Below are 23,180 nucleotides of genomic sequence, written 5' to 3' on the forward strand. Positions count from 1 at the left end.
GTCTACGATCGATCCAAGAACAACCAACATGGAGTCTTAAGTCGAGAGTCGATTGAGCAAAGAGAAAGCAAAAGCATAGATCGGAAACCGGTAAAAGCCGGCGAAAAACGATGCTGTCAGAGCCACCGCTTCCCGAAGACGAAAGCCGACGAACCGATGCTGGCGGAGCCACCAATCCTCGGAACCCAAAGCTGGCGACGACGGTGTAGAGAAATCACCGACTCCCAGAAATCAAACCTATAACACGGAGTTAGAGAAACTCCGACTAAAGTTCATCTCATCCTTCCTCTGTGTCGGATCGAGGAGAGAGGACAGAGCTAAAGGAGAGAGTCAGTTTACTGAGATCTAAAATTGAAAGACATTGTGTGATTCAAGATCTTTTGTGCATGTGCATGTGCATGTGCATGTGAGTCAGTAACAGAGTGCAGCGGCACGTGACACACTAAGAACCATCCAGAACAAGTTTGGTGTGACAAGGTTTTCTTTTTTAAGAAAATAAAAGACGTGTGAAAAACACTGCAACAAAAGGACATGAACTAGAACAGACAAACAAAAAGCAAACTGAGAAATTTGGTCAGCTTCACTTAGCATCTCTCATCCGCTCACTCTGGCTTCCGGGCCAAGAAGAAATACATTGGCGTGAAAATCTCCCTCCTGTTAACACACAGAGATTTAGAAGTTGACATTAATTAGTATATCAAAATTAGTTTCAATATATATATATATATATAAAGCTGGGATCCTCTCACCTTCCACCGTCGACTAATCCTTCTGCGGCCTTCTCCAGAAAATCTGACACCCGTTGGCTTCCTTTAGGTGCAAGTCTTATGTACTCAAGGACCTTCACCTATATAAATTAACAATGGCAAGTTCAGATATATGAACAATCAGTAGTTAATGAATGAAATTAGGCAGATGAGACAGAGCAAGTTTTTGGTGGTTACCATGTTTTTGGTTATGAACCGTCCAACAGCTGTTAGGCGGAAGCTACTGAGCGAGAAGTGGTTTTTGTCCAGAGGTAAGTACCATGGGACTGGCGAGTCCTCCGCCAGATCCTTTTCCCATATCACCTTTATATCCAAAGCAGATGATAATAGTAATTATAGTGGAAATGTTTTACGTTTGGAAATAGAGAGGGATCTGTAGTCAGATACTTACTTCAAAACCGGCCTGCTTCAGGGCTTCGAGGCATTTTGAAGTCAGCCTAATGTCAGGGAGACCATCTCCAATCTCTATCTCTGCCTGCACAACAGAGTATTTGTTTGTATTACAATAGATGCAAAGATAATATGGATATATAATGCAAGAGACCACACTAGACCTTTATTTTCTGATGCTGGGCGTTAGCAGGGTCAAATGCATCAGTCATGCACCACTCATAGGCAGCGAAACATTGTCCGGGCTTTAGCACTCTGAATATCTCTTTGTAGCATCCATACTATTGTAGAGATCAAAAATGATGAATCATATTTATAAATGCAGTGAAGATAACAAGCAAATAGATTTGTTTAGAAATTTGACATACTGCATCAGGTGCGTGGCAGGTTGCCTCAATAGCATAAACTGCATCAAAAGTGTTTTCAGGGAATGGCATCTTCATGAAGTCAGCCTGCAAGATTAACAAATGACAATCACGTTTCCCTATCAAAGCAACGATTTACAACGGTAATCACAAGAAGTACGAATTTAACTGACCTTGACAAAGTTACATGTCTTGTCGACACCTGCAAGTCGGTTTAGTTCCTACAACAAAGAAGAGGATTTCCAATATGAATTGTAAGGAAGCTTTTTTACAAAAAAAAAAAAAAAAAAAAAATTGTAAGGACACAAAGGAAAGAAAAAGACCAGAAATCTGATAATGGAATTTATAAAGTCATATAACCCACAATCCTGAATGAACCAAAATCAAATTCATCATTCACAAATATAGATATGTTACCTTGCCTCTGGTGATCTGGTATTCATTATTGTTGAGCCCAGTAACAGATGAATTGCTGCAGCAGAGAAAATACAAACATTAGTCTAATGTAGATGATGTAAAGAATAATGTGTTATTTTGGTATGGTGTAGTCATTTTTACCTGAATCGTGCAATTTCTCTCAGTGGTCCACCAATTCCACATCCTACATCCAGTACCTATTAAGAAATATAAAAGCAAATGAATATCCAATGACGAAAGAGACCACTTTTGGAGCACTCAGCTAAAGTGATAAAACCTTTTGTCCTGGTTTAACGCCAAGCTGAAGAGCAAGAAAGTGCTCGTGACGTTTGATACTCTCTCGAAGTGATTCGCCCTTCCATCTGCAAACCCAAAAAAACTCATGCTAATTAAATATAACTAGACACTAGCATCAGTGTCTGTGGCTGCAAGAAGTAAAAAAAAAAAAGATTTATGGTAGAACTACAAACAGCAAAAAAAAAAAAAAAAGCTAATGATTTTTTCGTGAATAATATGAACTTGTGAGGTGAATAGGACAAAAAAAAAATCTAAGAAAAGCATGAGTTAGTTTTAGGTTTGACTTTGAGTTTTGAATCAATTTTGCAAAAAGCCCAAAAAGAATATTGAATTGCTAGAAGCCCAAAAAAGAATATTGAATTGCTAGAACCATTGTAGATGAAGTTAGAGATATTTTTTTGAAAAAAAAAAAAAAAAAAAGAAGTTAGACCTGTGTGCAAAGTGGAAGGACTCTCCCCAACCATACTCATAAAAGCTAGTAGCAAGGTCATAGTACTTATTAACCTGAAATGTTATTAGAATATGACTAGTCAGTAACTAAATACTTTTCTGTATCAATTATATGATTCCTCAAAACACAATGGAATTACCATGTCAGTGTAATTGGCTTTTCGCTCTTCCTCGTCACCTCCATGGAAGACATGATACTGCTCATACCTGAATCAGTAACGGTTTAATGATGTGCAGCCAGCAGAAAATAAATGAGAAAAAAATCATATTGATGCATGCCTTTCTACATCTTCTATAGATGAGATTAGAATTAACAATGGAAAAAAATAAACAATTGTTTTTAAGTCAATTAGGAAAGAGTCAGGGGGCCCTCAAGAACGTGACATAGTGACATACACGTCAAAAGTATATTTATAGGAATAGTTACAGGGGGACCATCACAATCTACTTTATATGCTGTACTGAAAGCTCAGTTCCAAACAGAGGTGGTGATTATTCATTTCATGGGATTTGATTTAACAACCATTCAATGTTGTTGACCTTAACGAGAGTGTGGCCGTATAATTATCAATAAATATTTTCGTGACGAGAGTGTGGATCACAATATGCATGAGAATAAAACGTGAATCGGATAATGAAACAACGAAACGATCGAGTAATTATATCAAACGATGCGTTTGAGAGAGAAGAGAGAATACTTTTCGACGGCGGTGAGAACATCGGACTTATCGATGTTTCCACCAAGGTTGGAGGCGAGATCCAGAGAGCCAGTCTTTGACATTATGCAACGATCTAAGATCTGCAACAAACAGTGTGATATAACGTCGCAAGCCCCAGTGGGATATTAAAAATATGTAACGAGGGAGGAGGAGACTTACAAAGGTTATATGAATCGGAGAGTAGTGGCGAAGAGCACTCGTTAATGAGAGAGGCACCTGGCTACTTGTACTTGGCTTTCGCTTATAAAAGAATTGAAGTGTGTGTGACATGAGTGAAACTACCATCATGTCCTCCTCTCCAGTGCCAAAATAATTTACTAGTCTATTAATTATTGGGTTCCGTAAAAGCCCACCAACTACAGAGAGTTGCACGGCTTTCAACTTTTTTACAAAGATCCCCCGTTCCGACAATTAATCTCAACTCTAACCCCAAAGATTCTCCGTGTTTGACAATACGTACCATTGTCTTAATTTCAAACTAAACCCCGGAATTACAACTGTTTTATTTTCTTTCAAGTAACTTTCAGTTTGATATACTTGGTTAAGTGATCATCTTTGTTATTAAATGTCATCTGTGGGAAAATTAATTGTCGGAACGGGGGATCTTTGTAAAAAAGATCATCTAGGTAGTGACCATCTTTGCAAATTGCAACTACTCCCTCCGAATATGATTCCAACTTTCAGTTTGATATCCTTGGCCACTATTTGTTTTTTACGACGAACTGCTATTTTATTATTCAAACTTGAGATAATTTAGGTAATTAGACCGAAATAAAACAATCAATAAAACAAAGCTTCACAGTTCTAGTTAAAGAGTCAGAAATCTGATTTTGCGATCGTAGAGTATGAATGATCTTGAAATCCAAGAAACATATCTACAAAGTCTGCTTGGTGAAGCATGAAGCTCCTTAAGAGTGAATTACGTAAAGAGACACTTTTATCTTTTCTACTACACGAATAACGAATAGACACTTTGTGCCTTTGACACAATTTATGAAACCAAAACATATTGTGGACAATTATGTCCTTATACCGAGTTGACCTTATCGTGTGTAGTTAGGAAAAGTGAAAATTAGTTATTTATTTATTTTGTTTGATTTGTTAAGCAATTAATAACCACACGATTAAAAAAACCTTTTTGATCTAAGGGTTACTTTTCAATCACCGCCTCCACTATCTCCACTTCCATTACCACTTTCGTTTCAATTACTACATATGTCTCGATCACCACCTCTGCTATTTCCTCCACCACCGCCACCTCCATAACCACCACCGCGATCTTCACCTCCACCACAATTACGGATTAAGCCTCATTCATAGCCACCACTTCCTTGTTCTTAGCCATTACCACCACCACCACCTTCATAACCACCACAACCTTCACCACTGTATCCACAGCCTTGTCCTGAGCCTTGTTCGTAACCACCACCGCCTTGTTCATAGCCACCACTGCCACCTCCATAACCATCCACCACCTCCGTATCCACAACATCCATAACCACTACAACATACATTGTTTTAACCACCACCACCTCTACCATGACCTCCACTTCTGTATCCATCACCCTCACGTCTTCCATCTCTACATTATCCACCACAATTGTTACCGGAACTAGTCTCGTAGGAACTCACATCTCCTAAGCGACTCTACCACAATCCCAGATCTCCTCAAGCTTCGAAAGCTCGCCGCTCAAGCTTTGAAAGCTTGCCGCTCAATCTTTGAAAGCTCGCCTCTCTCAGCTTCAGTCTCGGTTCGTCGGCTCCAATTCGCTAAAGGTCTATGTTTGAGAATTTAGGGATTTAATAGAAGGTTATGGTTTGTGAATTGAGATGGCATCTGAGGTTTTTTTTCTTTTCTTGCTTTTGAATGAGAGTGAGTTGCAGAAAGTGTATCGTGAGTGAGACATAAGAGAGTTGGAGAGAGCGTAAGATAATGAGTTGTCACTAGGGTATTTTTGTCTTTAGACAATAAAAAAAAGTGTCTGTCAAGCATAAAATGTCTAATAGTGTTAATACAAACTCATAAAGTGATTTTTTCTTATATTATATCTCTTTTTTATAGACACAATTGGTAAAATACAAAAAAAAAAAGAAAAGGGGCCGTCTTAATCTATAAAGAAAAATCAACTTCCTTCACACACCACATATTATCTCTCCCGCCTAATCCTCCGCGTTCCCCTGTCCACGCGCCGATCTTTCCTTCTCCTCCGGTAGACCTATACTCAAGAAACTCCAAACTAGTCAGAAGCTCCCACGCCCATCTCTCTCGAAATATCTTACCTATGGCTGCTCTCTACACGTTAGTCTCCTCCACTCGTCTCTCTGTGTCTCTTCCGTACCATCACAAGCTACACACGCGCCGCCGTTTCCATTTTCCGTTAGCAACTCTTGCCTCATCATCCCCTCCGGACTCCTCAGCATCATCTAACTCTAGCTCGATCCCCGTAGCCAACGGGAACACGTTGTCGAACTCCTATGGAACTCATGATAAGGTTGTGGATGATAACAACAGCCCCTTTGCTCGCTTCTTTCGTTCCACCGAGTCTAACGTTGAGAGGGTAAAAAAACTCGAAATTTTACTCCGTTTCTTCTTCTCTGTTGAGCTGTGACATGACTCGGGAGATTAGACTAGTGTATGATTAATGTTGTCTTGATGTCTTTTATGTAACAGATAATATTTGATTTCCGGTTCCTTGCACTATTGGCAGTAGGAGGTTCGCTGGCTGGTTCGCTGCTCTGCTTCCTCAATGTAACTTGGTGGTTTTACATCTAAAATGTTTTCACTCACACACACCATTCTATAATACTAATAATAGTGACTCACTAAGCAGGGATGTGTCTACATCATCGAGGCATACAAAGTCTATTGGACTAACTGTGTCAAAGGCATCCACACCGGCAAAATGGTTTTACACCTAGTAGAAGCTATTGGTAAAGTTGCAATATATATTAAGACTTATGTAACCAGGGTCGGATTTGGAGCAAGTCCAATGAAACATTAACTTTGGCCCCCAAATTTTTTTTACATTTTTTACAGTTTAGGTCACCAAATTATGAAAAAAATGTTTTATTAAGAAATATTTATGTCCTCCCAAATTTTCAGATCCAGCTTGTGTGTAAGCCTGGTTTGTTTTGTTTTAGTACTCATTCTCTGTGATTTTTTTTCTGATGTGCAGATGTTTATCTTGCTGGGACGGTTATGTTAATATTTAGCATGGGTTTGTATGGACTCTTCATCAGCAACTCTCCTCCTGATGTCCCTTCTGAATCGGACCGTGCCCTTAAAGCATCTTCTCTCTTTGGAATGTTTGCCATGAAGGAGAGACCAAAATGGATGAAGATCAGCTCACTAGATGAGCTTAAAACCAAAGTTGGACATGTTATTGTAATGATTCTTTTAGTGAAGATGTTCGAAAGAAGCAAGATGGTTACCATCGCCACAGGACTTGACTTGTTAAGTTATTCCGTTTGTATTTTCTTGTCCTCTGCTTCTCTTTATATCCTCCATAACCTCCACAAAGGAGAGAACTGAGTGTACTCAATGTATCTTCTCCATTTGTACATAACCAAATCTATTATATATTATTTTTTTGGAACAACAAATCTATTATATATAACTTTTGTTCTTATTTTATATTTTCTCATTCACTAGAGGAATAGTATATTTTCAGATCATTCACGTTATGTACACTTCGTAGCTTTGTTAAGGCAATGCCATTGATTTGCCTCACCCTCTCTCTTGAAAGCTTCAACTTCTTACCTATCTCTTCAAACGACATAGGAGTCTCTCCATTAAGTCCAAAGTAGAGTCCCAACACTCTAGATTCTCTAGCGGTAAGAGTTCCCAAAAGCTGCTTAATCTCATGCTTCATGTGCTCCTTTCTCACCATCTCCTCTGGTCTTGTTTCGTCCGGTCCACGTACAATCTCCTGAACATGGTAAACCAGTCCAAAGTTACATCTCTAGTTCGCATTATCATGGAGAAACTGAAGAGCTGTTACCTGCAACGTCATGCGGCCATTATGAGATAAGACTCTGTCCAACGAGACAGGGGATCTGCTCCTTTCCACAGCAAGTCTAACCGCTGATACATGGATGTTGAGGTGGTTTGCAATCTCTTCACAGCTCGGTATCCTTCTTAGCTTTCTGCTCAAAACATTACTAGCTTCTGCAACTTTGGCTGTCAACTCCCACATGCTTCCCTACACATAACAAGCTAAAAAAGATGTATTCACTAATTACTTACCACTTCACAGGAACCCATTGTAGTTTTATTGTCCATGTTCTTTAACTTGCAATGCAAGCTGACTTAACATGGTTGATGCATATAGCTAGAGTCTTAAGATAGCAAATCAACAATTAGGATCGGGCGTTTTATTGAAGGATGCTATGTCTGCCGGTTCAATACAGAAAAAAATGAAAATTTTGATTTTTTTTTTTTTCGATTTAGTTTTGCCTAAAATTCGACCTTTTTGTTTCAGTTAGATCTAAAACTTGTAGAAATTCGATAAAGGACTAAAATATTCCAAAACACTTACTTTCACTCGATAAAAACTCAAAACAAAAGTTTTAAACATGTAAAATCGCCAATATTTCATCACATGACTCACCGGCAATTTGACTAGTCTAGACTTGTGAGCTATAGCCCTTAAGATGGCCTGTTTGATCCACCAGTAGACATAAGTTGATAGTTTGTACCCACGTTCAGGGTCAAACCTCTCAGCGCCTCTAAGGAGCCCTATACTTCCTTCTTGAATCAAATCTTGTAAATTCAACCCTTTGCCTTGGTATCCTGTTGCAATAGACACAACTAGTCTCCGGTAACAACGAGTAATCTTTTCTCTTGCTTCTCTTCTTCTGCATAATATTTCATTAGCACTACTACGCTTCTTGTTGCCATTGCCAAACAATGATACCATCACATTCTCTTCGACACTTGTTTCTAGATTCTCAAGTTTTGCTCCTTCCTGTTTTGTTACACAAACAATGAGATAATAGACTAACAAGGATATTCGAAAACTTTCCATAAATGTAGAACTACATACCTTGAGGTACAAGCAAAGCTGAACCTCTTCTAAACGACTTAGAAAGCCAGACCGTGAAGCTCCGACAGAAACACTAACTGCTTTTGGTTCTGTTTCTACTGCTGGGACAACATTTTCCTCTTCTTCAGGATCCAAACCTGCTCTCCTTCTCCTCCTCTTCTTCCTCCTCTTTTCTATCTGGGACCCCCATTTCACAGGTTTGGTCATCACGGAGCTATCATCCACCGTGGCCTCACTGGAAAACAGAGTGGTGCCAAGCTTTATGGAAGATGGGGATGGTGAGGAAGGAGATGGTTGACATTGGTGACTTGTTCTGAGTAAGGGAGAAATTGTTGGGAGAGGAGGAGATGGACACATGGTGGCGGTGGCTGTGGTAGGTACCATGGATGAGCTGCAGAGCTTCCACGCCTTTAGATAGTTTTCTTTTTATCTTCTTTTTGGTCCAGTGGATGGAAGCAGAAGATAATTCGATCTTGGGTTACTTATAGTACATCTGTACATAGACTCTGTCTCATCTCAGTTATCCGCAATTAAATTTGGAGTTCTTTTTTTTTTTCTCTTACAAAATCATTCAGCTCTAAAATTTGTTGTCTCATCCATTCAACACAAACAAACAAAAAATTCCCAAAATCCAAAATTATTTTAACTCTCAAAACAGAAGCCAAAACTCTGCATAAATATTTACCCATTTTTTTACCCAAAAAAATCACTCATCTAATCGTTTTTTTACCGAAATTAATCATTCTAATCTATTAATTTAGAATCCTACTTTTTATCTACTTAAAAAAATTCTTATTTAAATTTGGACATATTCACATTTCATTAGATATATTTATAGCATTCATTATAATTTGGTTTTACAATATTTAAACAAAAAAATCAGTAACAAAAAATTAGAAAATATTTATGGTTAACAAATGACAATTTATTAAAATATTTTCCCAATATAGTTAGCAAAAAAATCTCCTTATATATTCTATGAAACTCGATTTCAAATCTGAATATTTTGTTTAGTTAAAATAATGCATTTCATTCTCATTACAAAATCTAATAGGAATATAGTTAATGAAAAATACCAAAAAACATCGATGAGATAAATGCAGAGCTGGATATGAGACCTACTGCTGTAGATTCATGGGAGATCTTAAACCATGATGCGATACTATTCAAAGTTGTATCTATAGGTACAATAGAGATGGTCAAAAAGTCAATTTCAGAAATAAAGGTAGAAAAAAAAACTTCTGTTGTAAAAACTCCATCCTAGCTCTTTAAGCTATTATTCAGTCCTAAATTGCTATTTTTTTCTATCATGAACTTAACATATAAGTTTTTAAAAATTATAAAATGACAGTTCAAAAATATTATTAATTTTATTTGAATAATTTTTATCTGCGCTAAAGGCGGATTAAAAATCTAATTTAAATTAAATTAAGTTTTTTTAAAAAAATATGAACATTGGGTATTTAAATATTTATTCTCAGTAATAAATCGAATGGGATCCAAAACTTGGACTGGGTCTTCTGCTCGCGCCGCGCCCCTAATTTTTAATAGATTTAGGGCCCAATCAAAAAGCCCAATAAATACGTATACAGGCAATATGTCTATATATTTTTCTTTACATGTAGACTTGTTGTTGATGGATCATGTCCACGTCAAAATAGATATGGATCGAGTCAAGTGTCACTGTTGTGGACCCCACGTGCTGAAGGGTGGGAGCAACGCGCTCTTGTAAACCTTGCTTGTGTTAAACTGTGTGCGCAACACGCGTATCTCTGTGGCTCCGTTTGTGGGCTCCACAAATACCGCTGACGTGGAATTGTCCACATACCCATACTCTCGCTTTCGGATACACAAACATAAACACAACACATGGAAGTCAATTAGGTACACTGCAATGCATGGAACTGGTAAAAAGCATTATATTCCTACGAGTCTCAAAGCACTAAGACCTACCTCTGGCATTGGACTACATATAATTATATAATCAGTGCTTTTAAAAAGTAGACTCTTGAAGCGGCTTGGCGTTAAAGCCTTCAATTTTGATTCCAAAGCAGAGGAATCAATCCACGCACGAAGCTACCTGTGTACCTTTGTCGATATGTAAATTACAAAGTCTATCTAACTTTTGTTACAATGATTCAAAGTTGTAATACTATTGTTTTGCTTTCAACAATAAAGCTCTTTTCACCAAATGCTTTTATTCTGAAAACGCATCTTCTTATCACTAACAACTAACAAGACAAACAATAATTATTGTGTTAACATTATAACACACCAAAAAAAAAAAACGAAAACATTATAATATATACACACGTGAAGGAATTTAATTTGCTAAATGAGATAGGCCATTCCAATGTAGATCAGTCGACAAGATTGTTTAGTTTTATATGTGTATCCACCCAGATTCACTTGTCTCCTTCCTCCTGTCTTCATTATCCCATGTGACTTCAAAAAAACATTCCTACGGTTACTGTATTCCATACGGATATACTAAATAATTGTTAAAGTTACGTATATTAAAAGTTTAAATAAACTAATTATATTTCGAAATTTGAAAATTAGTTTTGTGGTTTTCTGTGAGATAGAATTGATTGAGTTCAAGTACAAAACCGGGGTTGGATGACCTTAAGAGGTCCGTGAACATGTGATGAGATTATTATGATGACACATGTGTGACCACCTTTTTAGCCCTTTGGCTCCATCCACTATATATTTCATATTATTCGCTACGTGACCGACTCTTCATCTGTCTTGCTCCAGCTACGATAGAGATTCATCTGTGTGGTACTCATTTGGTTTCTTTCCTTTTGCGATTTTTTTTAAATATTCCGTTTCCGTTTTCAATTTGATTTTGTAACATTTCTTTCCTTTAACGATTCTACGTTTTCTAGGTTCATTTTTTTTTTTTGCTGAATTACAAGGCTGTGTGGTTCATTGTGGTGGAGTTGAATTGAGACGTAGAGAAATGGCGGAGGAGTACAAGGAGGCGTTGTTGGAGAAGCACAAGTACCACGAGGGATGTCCTGGATGCAAGGTCGAGCAGATGAAGCAGCTCCGGAAAGGATATCCTTATTTGGAGCTTTCCTTCGTTTGGATCATCGTCCTCTCCACTTGTAAACTCTCTCCTTTTCCCTTCTTTGAATCTTAAACAGTTTTTCACTCTTATGTGATTTTGGTGTCTAATATTTATGAAAACGGAGGGAAGCTTTGACGATTAGACTAGTTTGGTTTTTAAATATGGCCTTGTCGACTACTATGACGATGAGATTAGCGTTAATGAGTTTGCTGCTAATGTTTTGGATGAAAATTGGCTAATTATGAGAAACTTTTTCGTGTGTTGAAAGTAGTTTTTTTTTTTCTCGTCTGAATGATTGTGTTTGCAGCTCTGCCGATTTCCTCACTCTACCCCTTCCTCTATTACATGGTGAGTAATTTTTCTTATTACAGAGCTGAAGAGCTAACATATTATGTCTCATTATTATGATTTTAGGTGTAAATTCAGATACATATTAGGGGTTTTTTAGAACTGATGGACATGTATAGCCGTTTATGTTTGTATCATTAACTCTCAATTCATGTTATCTTTTTGTTTTAATAGATTGAGGATTTTGGTGTTGCAAAGACAGAGAAAGATATTGGGTTTTATGCTGGTTTTATAGGTGAGAATACATTTCCTCAGTCACTTGTAAAATTATGCATCGACTCTCGGCATCTCTGTAATGGTCTGTTTTCTATTTCCAAGGATGCTCATTCATGCTTGGCAGAGCACTGACGTCAGTTTTCTGGGGAATAGTGGCTGACCGTTATGGAAGAAAGCCCATCATACTCTTGGGAACTATCTCCATGTTAGTATCCTCAAAGACTTGTTTTCATTATTTGTATATCCTTTTTTTTCGTGTTAAATTAACGTGGTAGGTGGTTATTGCAGTGCAATTTTCAATGCTCTTTTTGGTTTAAGCTTGAACTTCTGGATGGCGATTGGCACAAGGTTTCTGCTAGGGAGTTTCAACTGTTTGCTTGGAACAATGAAGGTGAGTTCTTTGTTGACTCTTGGTTTATGTTTTTTTTTTATAATATCTGATTACGAATTTAAAACTTTTTTAGGCGTATGCGTCAGAGATATTTCGTGATGAATATCAAGCAACAGCAATGTCAGCTGTAAGCTTTTCAGTCATATATAAATATTTTTCTTACATGTTGGTCTCAGATGCTTACCTATTTCAGGTTAGTACTGCTTGGGGCATTGGCCTGATCATTGGCCCGGCTCTAGGGGGATTTTTAGCACAGGTAACTTTGATCATATATAAGTTTTATCTTATGTTAAACATATACTGATCCAAATGCTTGAAGCCTATCACGAGTCCATCTCCCTACTGATTCAATTTTTAATGCCTTTCAATGTTCTCCAAAATGCAGCCGGCAGACAAATATCCGAATGTGTTCTCCAAAGATTCCATCTTTGGCAGGTGTGTTATTATTACCCCTATGTTTAAGAGTTTAGTGGAATGGTTATAATGGAATCTCACGAAATGAATATGTCAATTGCAATGCAGGTTCCGCTATGCGTTGCCTTGCTTTACCATATCAGCTTTCGCATTGGTTGTGACAGTACTGTGCTGTTTCATTCCGGTATTCTACTGAGAACCTTAGTCTATTTCTCAAAGAGTTATATAACTAGTGTCTTATGTTTCTCTCTGAGTAGGAAACACTGCACAACCATAAGCTGGACATCACTTCAGATGATGACTCGTACGAAGTACTTGAAGCTGCATCTCGTGAATCTACTGCTTCTGCCGGGAAGACAGGAAAGAATGAAAAGACTTCTCAAGGGTCTTTGTTGAAGAATTGGCCTCTAATGTCATCTATCATTGTCTATTGCGTGTTGTGTCTACATGATACTGCATACTCTGAGGTATTAATGGAACTAACATTATGACTCCATGCTTTTGGAATTAGATCATTTGCCACTTCATAGTCTTGTGGTCTTTGTCTGTACAAAAATCTTCATCACTTGGAATCTACCTATTATTGCAGATATTTGCTTTATGGGCTAACAGTCCAAGGAAATATGGAGGTTTGAGCTACTCAACCAATGATGTCGGTACAGTCCTTGCAATCTCAGGTATGCTTTGCTCTTCATGTCTCTTGTGTTAATAATGATTAGAGTCTACTAGATATTTGAATTAGTCAAGAGTTAAGCAATCATGAATTTAGAATAAAAAAATGAATTTAGTAGAATTCTTACCAATAAAATTGAGACTGTGTTATTATTTACTCATCAACAATTCTGCTTTAGGTCTCGGCCTATTCTCTTTTCAGGTTTTTGTTTATCCTTTGGCGGAGAGATTGCTAGGACCTGTGCTGGTCACCCGTTATGCTGGGGTCAGTTGATATTCTCTTTGATGTGGCATTTGCTTATGTGCAGTTTACAAGTAATTCACTTGAATGCAACAAGATAAATATGTTCTTCTAACAAGTTCTTATGTTTCAGGCACTGATGATACCGATACAGATGAGTTATCCATTTATAGCTAATTTATCAGGTCTCAGTCTAAGCTTGCTGTTGAACTGCGCATCAATACTCATCAATGTGCTAAGTGTAAGCTAATCCTTTTCTTTTGTTTTCCTTTTTGTAGTTTACATATACAGAAAGTAAAAGGTCATGTTCATATATTTCTTGGCTGCTTACTATCCTTTTGACACATTTAATTCTTGTGAATATAGGTGTCGGCCATAACCGGCTTGTTGATCCTGCAAAACAAAGCTGTGGTAAGAAAACACGTTTCTACTGTCTTTTTGTAATCTGTGGGCCAATTTTTTCTTTTACTAAATCTTTTTGTAATAACAACAGGATCAAAGTCAAAGAGGGGCAGCTAATGGAATTGCTATGACTGCCATGTCTCTCTTTAAAACTGTTGGACCAGCTGGTGCTGGCATTTTGTAAGTGTCTCTTCCTAATGAACCTCTAAATTAATTTTAAAGCAGCAGTAATGTCTTAAACACACAAACCTCTATTGTTGGCAGATTTTCTTGGAGCGAGAGGCGGCTAAACGCCGCATTTCTGCCAGGTATCATCTCATTGCTTCCCTTTGGCATCCTTTATGATGTGATGTTGATAATACTTATGTAAGCATTATGTAGGATCACATCTGGTGTTCTTCGTACTGAATGTGATAATGGTGGTTGGTGTAGCTCTTACATTCAAGCCATTTCTAACAACTGCCAGAAGGTGAAGTTCATTGGAACTTGTGATAAGGAAATGTATCCCGTTGATTCTTTTAGTTTTAGATTTGAAAAAAAAAATTAATAATATGGCACTAACCTTAGGCTTCCAGTTTTTTTCCTTTGTTTTGGTATGTGTGATTTTCTACCAAAGATTATAGAAACATCAATGAAATAATAACTCTACATTATCATAAGCGTTGGGGGTGGTTGATCGCATAGAAGAAATGGATTCCATCCTGAAGTGGTATGTTACAACCGGTTCGGTTCTCTCGAACTAATATAGAATTATAGATTATTTCAAAATATCCTTGATTATAGTATTAGTGAAATTGATAAAATTCTACACAATCTGAATTACAATGTTCAAATAACGTAATGCCTTTAACCACAGAAAAACAAAAACATACAATTAACTACGTCCGCTATTTTATTCATATTAATTTTAAGTTTCTCGACAAAATCATAGCTTGCAGAGCAAGCTAGTGCCTATCTTTTTTAGGTAGCATATCTTTACTCATGTTAATAGGGTTGACCAAAACATTCCATCCGATTCTTGTCCTAAAAATATACAGAAAGAGTTATAAATGCGAAAGAGTTTAGTAAGATGACATTACACACTTACATCTACCTGGCGACTGGCGAAGAGTAGAGAGCAAAACACATAGCATCTTCTCCTCTTCTTCCCAATTTTTTTTCTGGATTCATTATGGCTGACGAGTATACTGTATACAGACTGTTTGCTGGAGAATAAGTTCCATGAGAATTGCCCTGGCTGCAAGGTTTATCAGATGAAGAGGCTTCGCCGAGGATTCCCTTTCACCGAGCTTTTATCCATTTGGATCATCGTCCTCGGCTCATGTAATTTCTTCTTCATGTTCTTATTACATTGCATGGAGAGTCCAGAAGAATATGTTCCTTCTTTGTCTTACAAAAAGTTTTTCTTTTGTTTCATCGTTTTAGTTCCTTCTTTGTCTCACAAAAAGTTTTTCTTTTGTTTCATCGTTTTAGCTCTGCCCATATTCTCTCTTTTTCCATTCCTTTACTTCATGGTGAGTGAGTGAATACCCACAGAGTAGCAGCCTCTTGCGTTTGGTTCTGTCACCCCCATATATATATTCTCTCTGTTTCATATTACATAATATTTTACTCTACTGCACAAATATTAAAAAAACTATATTTATCAAAAATATCACTAAAATATAATTTAAAATTAAGTTATTTAATTATAAATAATAATAATAATATTACGACTGATTACAATTATTGATAAAGTTAAATTATATATTTAGTTTTGCGCAAGCATCTTATATTATGAAATAACAAAAAATCTCTAATGTATATATTGAAACGGATGAAGTACATATTAGGATAGTGCTTGGTGATGATTAGTAAAAAATGTAACTTTTAGAATCTGTTGTGGTTTGATTTTTTTTTGTTTTGTTGTTGGTAGATTGGTGATTTAAACATAGCTAAGAAGGAAGAGGACATTGGGTTCTATGCTGGATTTGTTGATGAGAGCATATTAATCCCTTTTTTTTTGGTTTCATATATAATAACCAAGAAGTTCTGGACCACTTTAAGCTATTATCAGTACAAAGAAAGCCTTTTCAAACTCAAATTGTCTATGTTTATGTCTATGTCTACTTTGAAGGTTGCTCTTTCATGGTCGGAAGAATGCTGACATCTGTCATCTGGGGAATTGTGGCTGATCGTTACGGTAGAAAACCAGTAATACTCATAGAAATTGCTTCGGTGTTAGTAATCTTTCATTTTTTTTTATTCTTTATCTCTCATATTTGTTTTATTTCTTATCTAAACAATGCTGCTTGTCACAGGGTCATTTTCAATACTCTCTTTGGCGTAAGTGTAAATTTCTGGATGGCCATCATCACTAGGTTCTGCCTTGGTAGTTTCAACGGTTTATTAGTTCCTATAAAGGTGTTTCTCCTATCCTTCGCCCAACATTTCACGCATACTTATTCCATTAACTTTTCAAAGCTCATTAAACCGAAAAATGTTGATGAGTTTCAGGCGTACGCAATGGAAACAATCCGTGATGAATATCATGGTTTAGCACTCTCAACTGTAAGCACTTGATCCAAAGTTTACATATATACTTTTCTAATTGAGTAGAGCCATTGAGAATACTATCACATCATGTAGGTTAGTACAGCCTGGGGCATTGGACTCATCTTTGGTCCCGCTATAGGAGGCTTTCTTGCTCAGGTTTTCTCAGTAACAAAAAAAAAACATTTCCATCTTCTTCTTTTTCACTGGTCTTCTTGATTGATTCTTGTTTAATCCTTGTAGCCTGCAAAGCAATATCCACGTTTATTCTCAGAGGAATCAATTTTTGGGAAGTAAGTATTACCTCCTCTTCATTTTCATTTAACTACTTCATATAGTCTCATTGGTCGGTGAATCATAATGCAGATTTCCCTACTTCTTGCCGTGCTTAGTAATATCTTGTTTTGCACTTTTGGTGTTCATAATCTCATTGTCCATTCCGGTATGCTCTTTACTTTCTCATGCTCCATAGAAATCCCTAGTACATTAATGTGTTTAGCTTAAGCCTAGAAATGGTTGTTTTTTTCCTCTTCTCCAGGAAACATTGCACAATCACAAGATTGATGGTGATGTATCACGTGATGAGTCTTTTGATGCTCTAAAAGATTTTTCTGAATCTCATAAAGTGGCTGAGAGAAATGAAAAAGGTTCTCTCCTGAAGAACTGGCCACTGATTTCATCTATTTTCGTCTACTGCATCTTTTCACTTCACGATATGGCTTACACAGAGGTGTGTGCTACTCTTCCTCCATAGTCATCTTTGTTTATCTGACCCACGTTTATCTTTCATTGTGGGCTAAGTGCATCTCCAACTCCATTCTATTTTTCTCTAAAATAGACTTTTAGAGTAAAAATGCTCTAATGGTACTCTATTTTCTACTCTATAATAGTGTAAACTTATTTTTTACTCTATATATAGAGTATTTTTTTTGTTTTTTGTTCATCACTCTATTTTTCACTCTAAAATAGAATACCATTGGAGTAACATCTATTTTTTGTTCATCACTCTATTTTTCACTCTAAAATAGAATACCATTGGAGTAACATCTATTTTTTGTTCATCACTCTATTTTTCACTCTAAAATAGAGTACCATTAGAGCAACATCCAACTCTATTATAAAGTTACTCTATTTTAGAAGAAAAAATAGAGTAAACCATTGGAGATGGTCTAATAGTCCAAGGAAATAAGGAGGTCTGAGCTACTCAACCAATGATGTCGGTACAGTTCTTGCAATCTCAGGTATGTCTATCATCTGCTAGTATTTGAATAAGAAAACATGAATTAGTAGAATTCTTACTAATACGATTATGAGACTGTGTTATTAATTTTACTCATCAACGATTCTGCTTTAGGTCTTGGCCTATTCTTCTTTCAGGTTTTTGTTTATCCTTTGGCCGAGAGATTTCTGGGACCTATGCTGGTCACCCGTTTTGCTGGGGTCAGTTGATATTCTCTTTGAATTGACTTGTGCTTATGTGCAGTTTACATGTAATGCACTTGAATGCAACAGCAAGATAAAGATTGTTCTCATGACAATTTCTTTTTGTTTCAGGCACTGATGATACCAATCCAGATGAGTTATCCATTTATAGCTAATTTATCAGGTCTGAGTCTAAGCTTAATGTTGAACTGTGCGTCAATAAAAAAAAAAAAAAAAACTGTGGTCAATCTTCATCAATGTGCTAATTGTAAGTCCAAAAGCAAAAGCTAATCCTTTTCTTTGTGTATTTTACATATACGGAAAATAAAAGGTCATGTTCATATATTCCTCGACTGCTTACTTACTATCCTTTTGATACATTTAAGTTTTTGTGAATATAGGAGTCTGCCTTAACCGGCTTGATGATAAACAAAGCTGTGGTAATAAAAAACACTATATTATCTTTTTGAAAGCCCGTGGACCAATTTTCTATTTTTCTTATATAATGTTTTGTAATAACAAAAGGATCAAAGTCAAAGAGGGGCGGCTAATGGAATTGCTATGACTGCCATGTCTCTCTTTAAGACCGTTGGACCAGCTGGAGCTGGCATCTTGTAAGTGACTCTTCCGAATGAACATATACACGAAATAAGTAGTAATGTCTTGAACATAAATCTCTGTTGTTGGCAGATTTTCTTGGAGTGAGAGGCGACTAAACGCAGCATTTCTACCAGGTATCATTGCATAACTTCCCTTTGGGCCATCTTTTTATGATGTAATCGGGGGCGGACAGAGAGAGGGACATACGGGGTCATGTGCCCCATATAATTTTTTTTCTTTAACAAATACTAAGGAGTCTATAGAAGTGATCCCGACCAGAACAAAAAATTATTGAAAAAAATATATATGCCCCCAGCTAAATTTGTTCCTAGAACCGCCCCTTGATGTGATGTTTATAGTACTATTGCTTAACACAAATAAAATGAAAACGTCTGCAGGATCACACTTGGTGTTCTTCGGACTGAATGTGATAGTGGTGGTCGGTGTAGCTCTCACGTTCAAGCCATTTCTAACAACGGTTAGAAGGTGAACGAAACTGATATTAGCCATGTTCGTTTCTTCGACGCTGACTCCAGCTGTTGCGTCAAAAAATTAAATCTTCAATGACAGAAACACACGGCACCTGTGAAGTACGATTCACTGATTTTCAGTCGTTGCGGCAACTACTAGCTAATATAACAGACGCGGAAGAAATCAGCGTCATCAGCGTCTAAGTTTCTGCGTCTCCGACAATGTATTAGCGACTGCTTTGGATTTTCTGCGTCTACGGCTTTGTTATTTTTCTCTCCGTCACAGAACTTTTTTTTACGCAGCCGCCGGACGCGGCGACTATGAATCGAACAGAGCTATTGGTGTGAAATGGACTCGTTGATTATCTTAATTTTAGATTTGAATTTCACCTACAAGGTAACAAGGTTGTGTCTAAGCTCATAAAGATTTGGATTAAACCATAATGTATAAATCTTGTAATGATGCAAGTGGTATCCTTATGAATAGTTTATCCGTGATTTGCATTATATTGCTAGATAGCTAATTTACAATCGAATCTTGGCGATAGATTTTGAAAAGTACTTAGATTTAATAGTGTTCACTGCATGTAATGATGTTTTGCGAATCATATCTTCTGACTCATCTGAAAGAAAAAAAAAAAACAATACGGAACTCAATCTCCATGAGACAACAAATCGCAACCGTCCATCACCTGTCAAACCGCAGGCATGCCGCTTCACTTTGCCTTGCTGTAGCGTACACGTCACCACACAAGATAACGATCTCTTTCTCCACCATGTTCACGTGTGTTTTTTTCCGACAACAGCATGCACTTGGAAACAAACCAACGCAGACTTATATGGAGAGTGTGACTCACGCGCGTAAAATCTGCACATGTCATAACTTTGATGTTTCGTTCGTACCAGTGCGGTAATAAACTCTAATAAACGTAACTCACCTGATTAAATTACACAAAAACAAATCAAAAACAATGAAAAAGTTGGTGAAAAGGAGAGTAAAGAGGAAACAGTAACATCTTTTACACCAATCACACAAATAACGTAATCAATAGAAGAAAAACTTTTGCAAACATTCTTTCTTTACGAAGAGAGAGACGACCACCGTCGCCGGGAAGTGACGTCACCATAAAAGTTGTCAATGGGTGCCACAGAGCCTGTGAGAGATTTCTCATTTCCTACAAATTTTCTCTGTTTCTTTTTTGTTTCACTGAATGTTAACGAGCAGTTTTTTTTTGTATTAAAGGCGGTTGAAGAGAGAGAAGAAACAGAGAAGAAGCAGAGAGGAGTAAAGGCTGTGGAGGAGGAGGAAGGAGAAGGAGAATCAAAGGATAAAGAACATCACAGATTCTTGGCGAGTTTAAACAGATTAAACCCAACAAACCCTCTTAGGATCATCGTTAACAATGGCGGCGGTACTAGATACACTACTCCTCCTTCCTCAAGAGCTCCTCCGCCGACGCAGACGCAGCCGCCTCCCACTCGGGCGCCACCGCCGGAAGAGCCTCACCCTCCGCCGTCTCCTTCTCCATCAACACCACCGCCTCAGCCGCTTCAACAACAATCTCGTTCCATCTTCACACCAACCCCTCAAGTAAACACCCTTTCTTTATTTGTAACTAGTTAAGGTTTCTAAAATTGGTAAGTTAAAACTTTCCTAATTTATTTACTTGCGGCAGACTTTAGCATCACTGAACTCAACGAAGTACACAAACAAGTTCTTCCTCCTCCTCTTCATCCTCCACAAGGTCGTGGCCATTGCCTTTGTTTGCTTCCTCGTCTTCAGAGGCGTCCAAGGTCTAATAGGCTCCAACGGTAACAACGTCAAAAGGAAAGAGCAAAGGATCCTCAAGTTCCTTCTTCCGCAAGTCGAAGCTGCGTCCTTGCTCAGCATCATTCTCGCGTTCTCTTGGCAAATGGCGTTTCGTCTATGGCCTGAGTTTATGATCCACTTCATACTCTGGAGTACCTTCTTGATGTCTTTATCCTCAGGGATACTCTTGCTGTGCTTCCAGATGCCGGCAACAGACGCTGTTGGGGTTTGTCTTATTGCATTCTCCATCGGTAATGGTTTATACGCTTGCTGGATCACTCGGAGGATCAAGTTCTGTTCCAAAATACTGGTCAAGTCGTTAGAGCCTGTTTCTAAATTCTCTGATCTTAACTTACCGACTTACTACATGCTAGCTGCTGGTTTTGTCTGGATGTCGCTTTGGATTTTCGGTGTCATTGGTGCATTGAACTTCTATTTTCCACCGTTGGTGATTATTGGTTTGGTGTTGAGTTTGGCTTGGACGACGGAAGTGATGAGGAACGTTGTTAACTTAACTGTGAGTAGGGTCGTTGCTTTGTTCTATCTTAGGGGGATGCAGTCTAGTACTCGGTTTAGTTTCCAAAGGGCTTTGTCTCGTAACCTAGGGAGTGCGTGTTTGGGATCTTTGTTTGTTCCAACGATTGAAGCCTTGAGGATAGTGGCGAGAGGGTTGAATTTGCTCAAGGGTGAAGATGAGTTCATGTTTTGTTGTGCTAATTGTTGTCTTAATCTCATGACCTTCATATTTGAGCATGGCAATGGCTGGGCCTTTGTGCAGGTATTCACTAATCTAAACCCTTTAAACCATGTCATTCTCATTTTCTTGTTATGGAATCATTTTAGTGGAGCAGGTTACACAAGTGATTTGTCATGATCTCTTGTTATAAAAATAGATTATATTTGCTGCATTTATTTATATAAAAGTATCTTCTTTCATAGTATAGTATTAAAAACCAACTTGGTATAGTGGTGGGTCTTGTTTTATGATGTGAGAATCTTGCATTATCTTGACAAGTCGAGACACAACCACATGCTTTACTGCAATTTTTAGTAATTTTTTTGAATCACCAAAAAGGTTCTTTAGTATTATAAGAAAAGAAGTTTAGTAAATTTTATGGTTATTAAATAATTTGAACTTTAAATTAATTTATGGTGTGTTTTTTTTTTTGTTATAGATAGCAGCGTATGGGAAAGGATTTGTGAGGGCGTCACAAGACACATGGAAACTGTTTGAGGATGCAGATATGGTTGAGATAGTAGATGCAGACATAACAAGCTCAATATGCTTCCTTACAGGCATTTGTAGTGGCTGCGTTTGTGTTATTATGGCGGCTGCTTGGACATACACGGTTTACAAACCTTTTACAGCTACCATCTCCTTGCTTGCCTTCTTCATTGGATACCTCATGGTAATTACATTTATTTTATTCTTTAAACTCTCTAAAATGTATTATTCAGTAATAGTCTAATCATCATCATCTTTTTTTTATTTGGATGTGTTGAAGCAGACGAGGATCTCAATGGCATTGCCTCACGCCTGCGTAAGTTGCTACTATGCATGCTACGCTGAGAATTCAGAAAGCAGATTCTTCGACAAAACTATAAGAGATAGACAAGCTTTGATCAAGAATGGCCGTGTCGTTGTCCCTACTACCCCTAGAGTCCGCCGCGCTGTAGCCTAACCCAGCCATGGCTCTGCGTAGTCTCTTTGTTTTCCTTCCATGCCTGATTGAAAAGGCTAGGTGTTAATTTTTTCGGAAATCAAATAAATAGTTTTTAAATATAAAAATTGTATTCAAAACTTGAAAATTAATTTAAGAACAGTAAGAGTGAAGTGTCAGTGACTCACTATTAGTGGATAGATAGACAAGAAGAGCTCAGTGACATGGACACAATCCAACTAATGTGCCAAAATGTTTTTCTACTTTTTTGATTGTTGTTGGGACCCCTCAATTACTTTATGTAGATATATTTATTTCTTCATTATATTTTGGTTCCTGACTGTAAAAGGGTATATTCCTTTCTCGATTTTGTAAAGTAGTTGATTTTCTTTATTTGCTTGGTTGGTAGGTAGATCGGTAGATGTAAAGTTGTAAACATTTGATGAATTATTATTTCAATAATAGTTATTTTGCC

At 37.3% G+C, this 23,180-nt stretch overlaps 5 protein-coding genes and 1 pseudogene across 7 annotated transcripts; 4 read left to right on the forward strand and 2 right to left on the reverse strand.

Annotated features, from left to right (window-relative positions):
- Positions 1-435: 435 nt before the first annotated feature.
- On the reverse strand, positions 436-3,724 carry LOC106322658 (cycloartenol-C-24-methyltransferase-like). The gene is made up of 14 exons (XM_013760752.1): positions 3,565-3,724; positions 3,385-3,485; positions 2,827-2,893; positions 2,667-2,740; positions 2,217-2,301; positions 2,081-2,136; positions 1,940-1,994; positions 1,696-1,743; positions 1,526-1,609; positions 1,322-1,438; positions 1,159-1,242; positions 945-1,070; positions 750-847; positions 436-654 (listed from the first exon to the last, which is right to left on the reverse strand). The coding sequence occupies exons 1-14, from the start codon at positions 3,691-3,693 to the stop codon at positions 603-605; spliced, it is 1,176 nt and encodes a 391-aa protein (XP_013616206.1). The 5' UTR covers positions 3,694-3,724; the 3' UTR covers positions 436-602.
- A 1,740-nt stretch (positions 3,725-5,464) lies between these two features.
- Positions 5,465-7,008, forward strand: LOC106327615. Its single transcript, XM_013765806.1, has 4 exons — positions 5,465-5,963; positions 6,077-6,154; positions 6,237-6,336; positions 6,582-7,008. The coding sequence occupies exons 1-4, from the start codon at positions 5,688-5,690 to the stop codon at positions 6,935-6,937; spliced, it is 810 nt and encodes a 269-aa protein (XP_013621260.1). The 5' UTR covers positions 5,465-5,687; the 3' UTR covers positions 6,938-7,008.
- Positions 6,879-8,921, reverse strand: LOC106327614 (RNA polymerase sigma factor sigD, chloroplastic). Its single transcript, XM_013765805.1, has 4 exons — positions 8,451-8,921; positions 8,016-8,372; positions 7,407-7,607; positions 6,879-7,334 (listed from the first exon to the last, which is right to left on the reverse strand). Exons 1-4 carry the CDS (start codon positions 8,832-8,834, stop codon positions 7,047-7,049), a joined length of 1,230 nt encoding a protein of 409 aa, XP_013621259.1. The 5' UTR covers positions 8,835-8,921; the 3' UTR covers positions 6,879-7,046.
- A 2,124-nt stretch (positions 8,922-11,045) lies between these two features.
- Positions 11,046-14,863, forward strand: LOC106327067 (protein ZINC INDUCED FACILITATOR 1). Of its 3 annotated transcripts, none has more exons than XM_013765082.1 (18): positions 11,046-11,234; positions 11,342-11,563; positions 11,834-11,874; positions 12,049-12,109; positions 12,193-12,295; positions 12,379-12,481; positions 12,555-12,608; positions 12,675-12,737; positions 12,867-12,916; positions 13,004-13,079; positions 13,153-13,362; positions 13,485-13,572; positions 13,747-13,832; positions 13,942-14,049; positions 14,175-14,219; positions 14,302-14,390; positions 14,475-14,518; positions 14,592-14,863. In XM_013765082.1, exons 2-18 carry the CDS (start codon positions 11,416-11,418, stop codon positions 14,681-14,683), a joined length of 1,461 nt encoding a protein of 486 aa, XP_013620536.1. In that variant the 5' UTR covers positions 11,046-11,234; positions 11,342-11,415; the 3' UTR covers positions 14,684-14,863. The 3 variants fall into 3 exon arrangements, with proteins under 3 accessions (XP_013620536.1, XP_013620535.1, XP_013620538.1); XM_013765081.1 differs by having other exon boundaries at positions 11,109-11,234; positions 11,372-11,563; XM_013765084.1 differs by lacking the exon at positions 11,046-11,234 and having other exon boundaries at positions 11,241-11,563.
- On the forward strand, positions 14,833-19,630 carry LOC106327068 (annotated as a pseudogene).
- Positions 18,884-23,179, forward strand: LOC106327066 (protein PNS1-like). The gene is made up of 6 exons (XM_013765080.1): positions 18,884-18,898; positions 19,941-20,390; positions 20,478-20,825; positions 20,911-21,822; positions 22,220-22,453; positions 22,553-23,179. The coding sequence occupies exons 2-6, from the start codon at positions 20,373-20,375 to the stop codon at positions 22,724-22,726; spliced, it is 1,686 nt and encodes a 561-aa protein (XP_013620534.1). The 5' UTR covers positions 18,884-18,898; positions 19,941-20,372; the 3' UTR covers positions 22,727-23,179.
- The last annotated feature ends 1 nt before the right edge of the window (position 23,180 follows it).

Source organism: Brassica oleracea, chromosome C2, assembly GCF_000695525.1.
Source record: "Brassica oleracea var. oleracea cultivar TO1000 chromosome C2, BOL, whole genome shotgun sequence".
NCBI lineage: Eukaryota > Viridiplantae > Streptophyta > Magnoliopsida > Brassicales > Brassicaceae > Brassica > Brassica oleracea.

Excerpts from the sequence above, each read along its gene's own strand:
- LOC106322658 (XM_013760752.1), bottom strand. The coding sequence starts at position 3,693 with ATGATGGTAGTTTCACTCATGTCACACACACTTCAATTCTTTTATAAG. Across the intron at positions 1,439-1,525 it reads CCTGCCACGCACCTGATGCA|TATGGATGCTACAAAGAGAT; the intron begins GTATGTCAAATT and ends TCTCTACAATAG. Across the intron at positions 848-944 it reads GGTTCATAACCAAAAACATG|GTGAAGGTCCTTGAGTACAT; the intron begins GTAACCACCAAA and ends TAATTTATATAG.
- LOC106327615 (XM_013765806.1), top strand. The coding sequence starts at position 5,688 with ATGGCTGCTCTCTACACGTTAGTCTCCTCCACTCGTCTCTCTGTGTCT. Across the intron at positions 6,155-6,236 it reads CGCTGCTCTGCTTCCTCAAT|GGATGTGTCTACATCATCGA; the intron begins GTAACTTGGTGG and ends CTCACTAAGCAG. Across the intron at positions 6,337-6,581 it reads ACACCTAGTAGAAGCTATTG|ATGTTTATCTTGCTGGGACG; the intron begins GTAAAGTTGCAA and ends TCTGATGTGCAG.
- LOC106327066 (XM_013765080.1), top strand. Across the intron at positions 21,823-22,219 it reads ATGGCTGGGCCTTTGTGCAG|ATAGCAGCGTATGGGAAAGG; the intron begins GTATTCACTAAT and ends TTTTTGTTATAG. Across the intron at positions 22,454-22,552 it reads TCTTCATTGGATACCTCATG|ACGAGGATCTCAATGGCATT; the intron begins GTAATTACATTT and ends GTGTTGAAGCAG.
- LOC106327614 (XM_013765805.1), bottom strand. The coding sequence starts at position 8,834 with ATGGTACCTACCACAGCCACCGCCACCATGTGTCCATCTCCTCCTCTC. Across the intron at positions 8,373-8,450 it reads AGCTTTGCTTGTACCTCAAG|GAAGGAGCAAAACTTGAGAA; the intron begins GTATGTAGTTCT and ends GTAACAAAACAG. Across the intron at positions 7,608-8,015 it reads CTAGACTAGTCAAATTGCCG|GGAAGCATGTGGGAGTTGAC; the intron begins GTGAGTCATGTG and ends TGTTATGTGTAG.
- LOC106327067 (XM_013765082.1), top strand. The coding sequence starts at position 11,416 with ATGGCGGAGGAGTACAAGGAGGCGTTGTTGGAGAAGCACAAGTACCAC. Across the intron at positions 11,564-11,833 it reads GATCATCGTCCTCTCCACTT|CTCTGCCGATTTCCTCACTC; the intron begins GTAAACTCTCTC and ends TTGTGTTTGCAG. Across the intron at positions 14,220-14,301 it reads TCCTGCAAAACAAAGCTGTG|GATCAAAGTCAAAGAGGGGC; the intron begins GTAAGAAAACAC and ends TAATAACAACAG.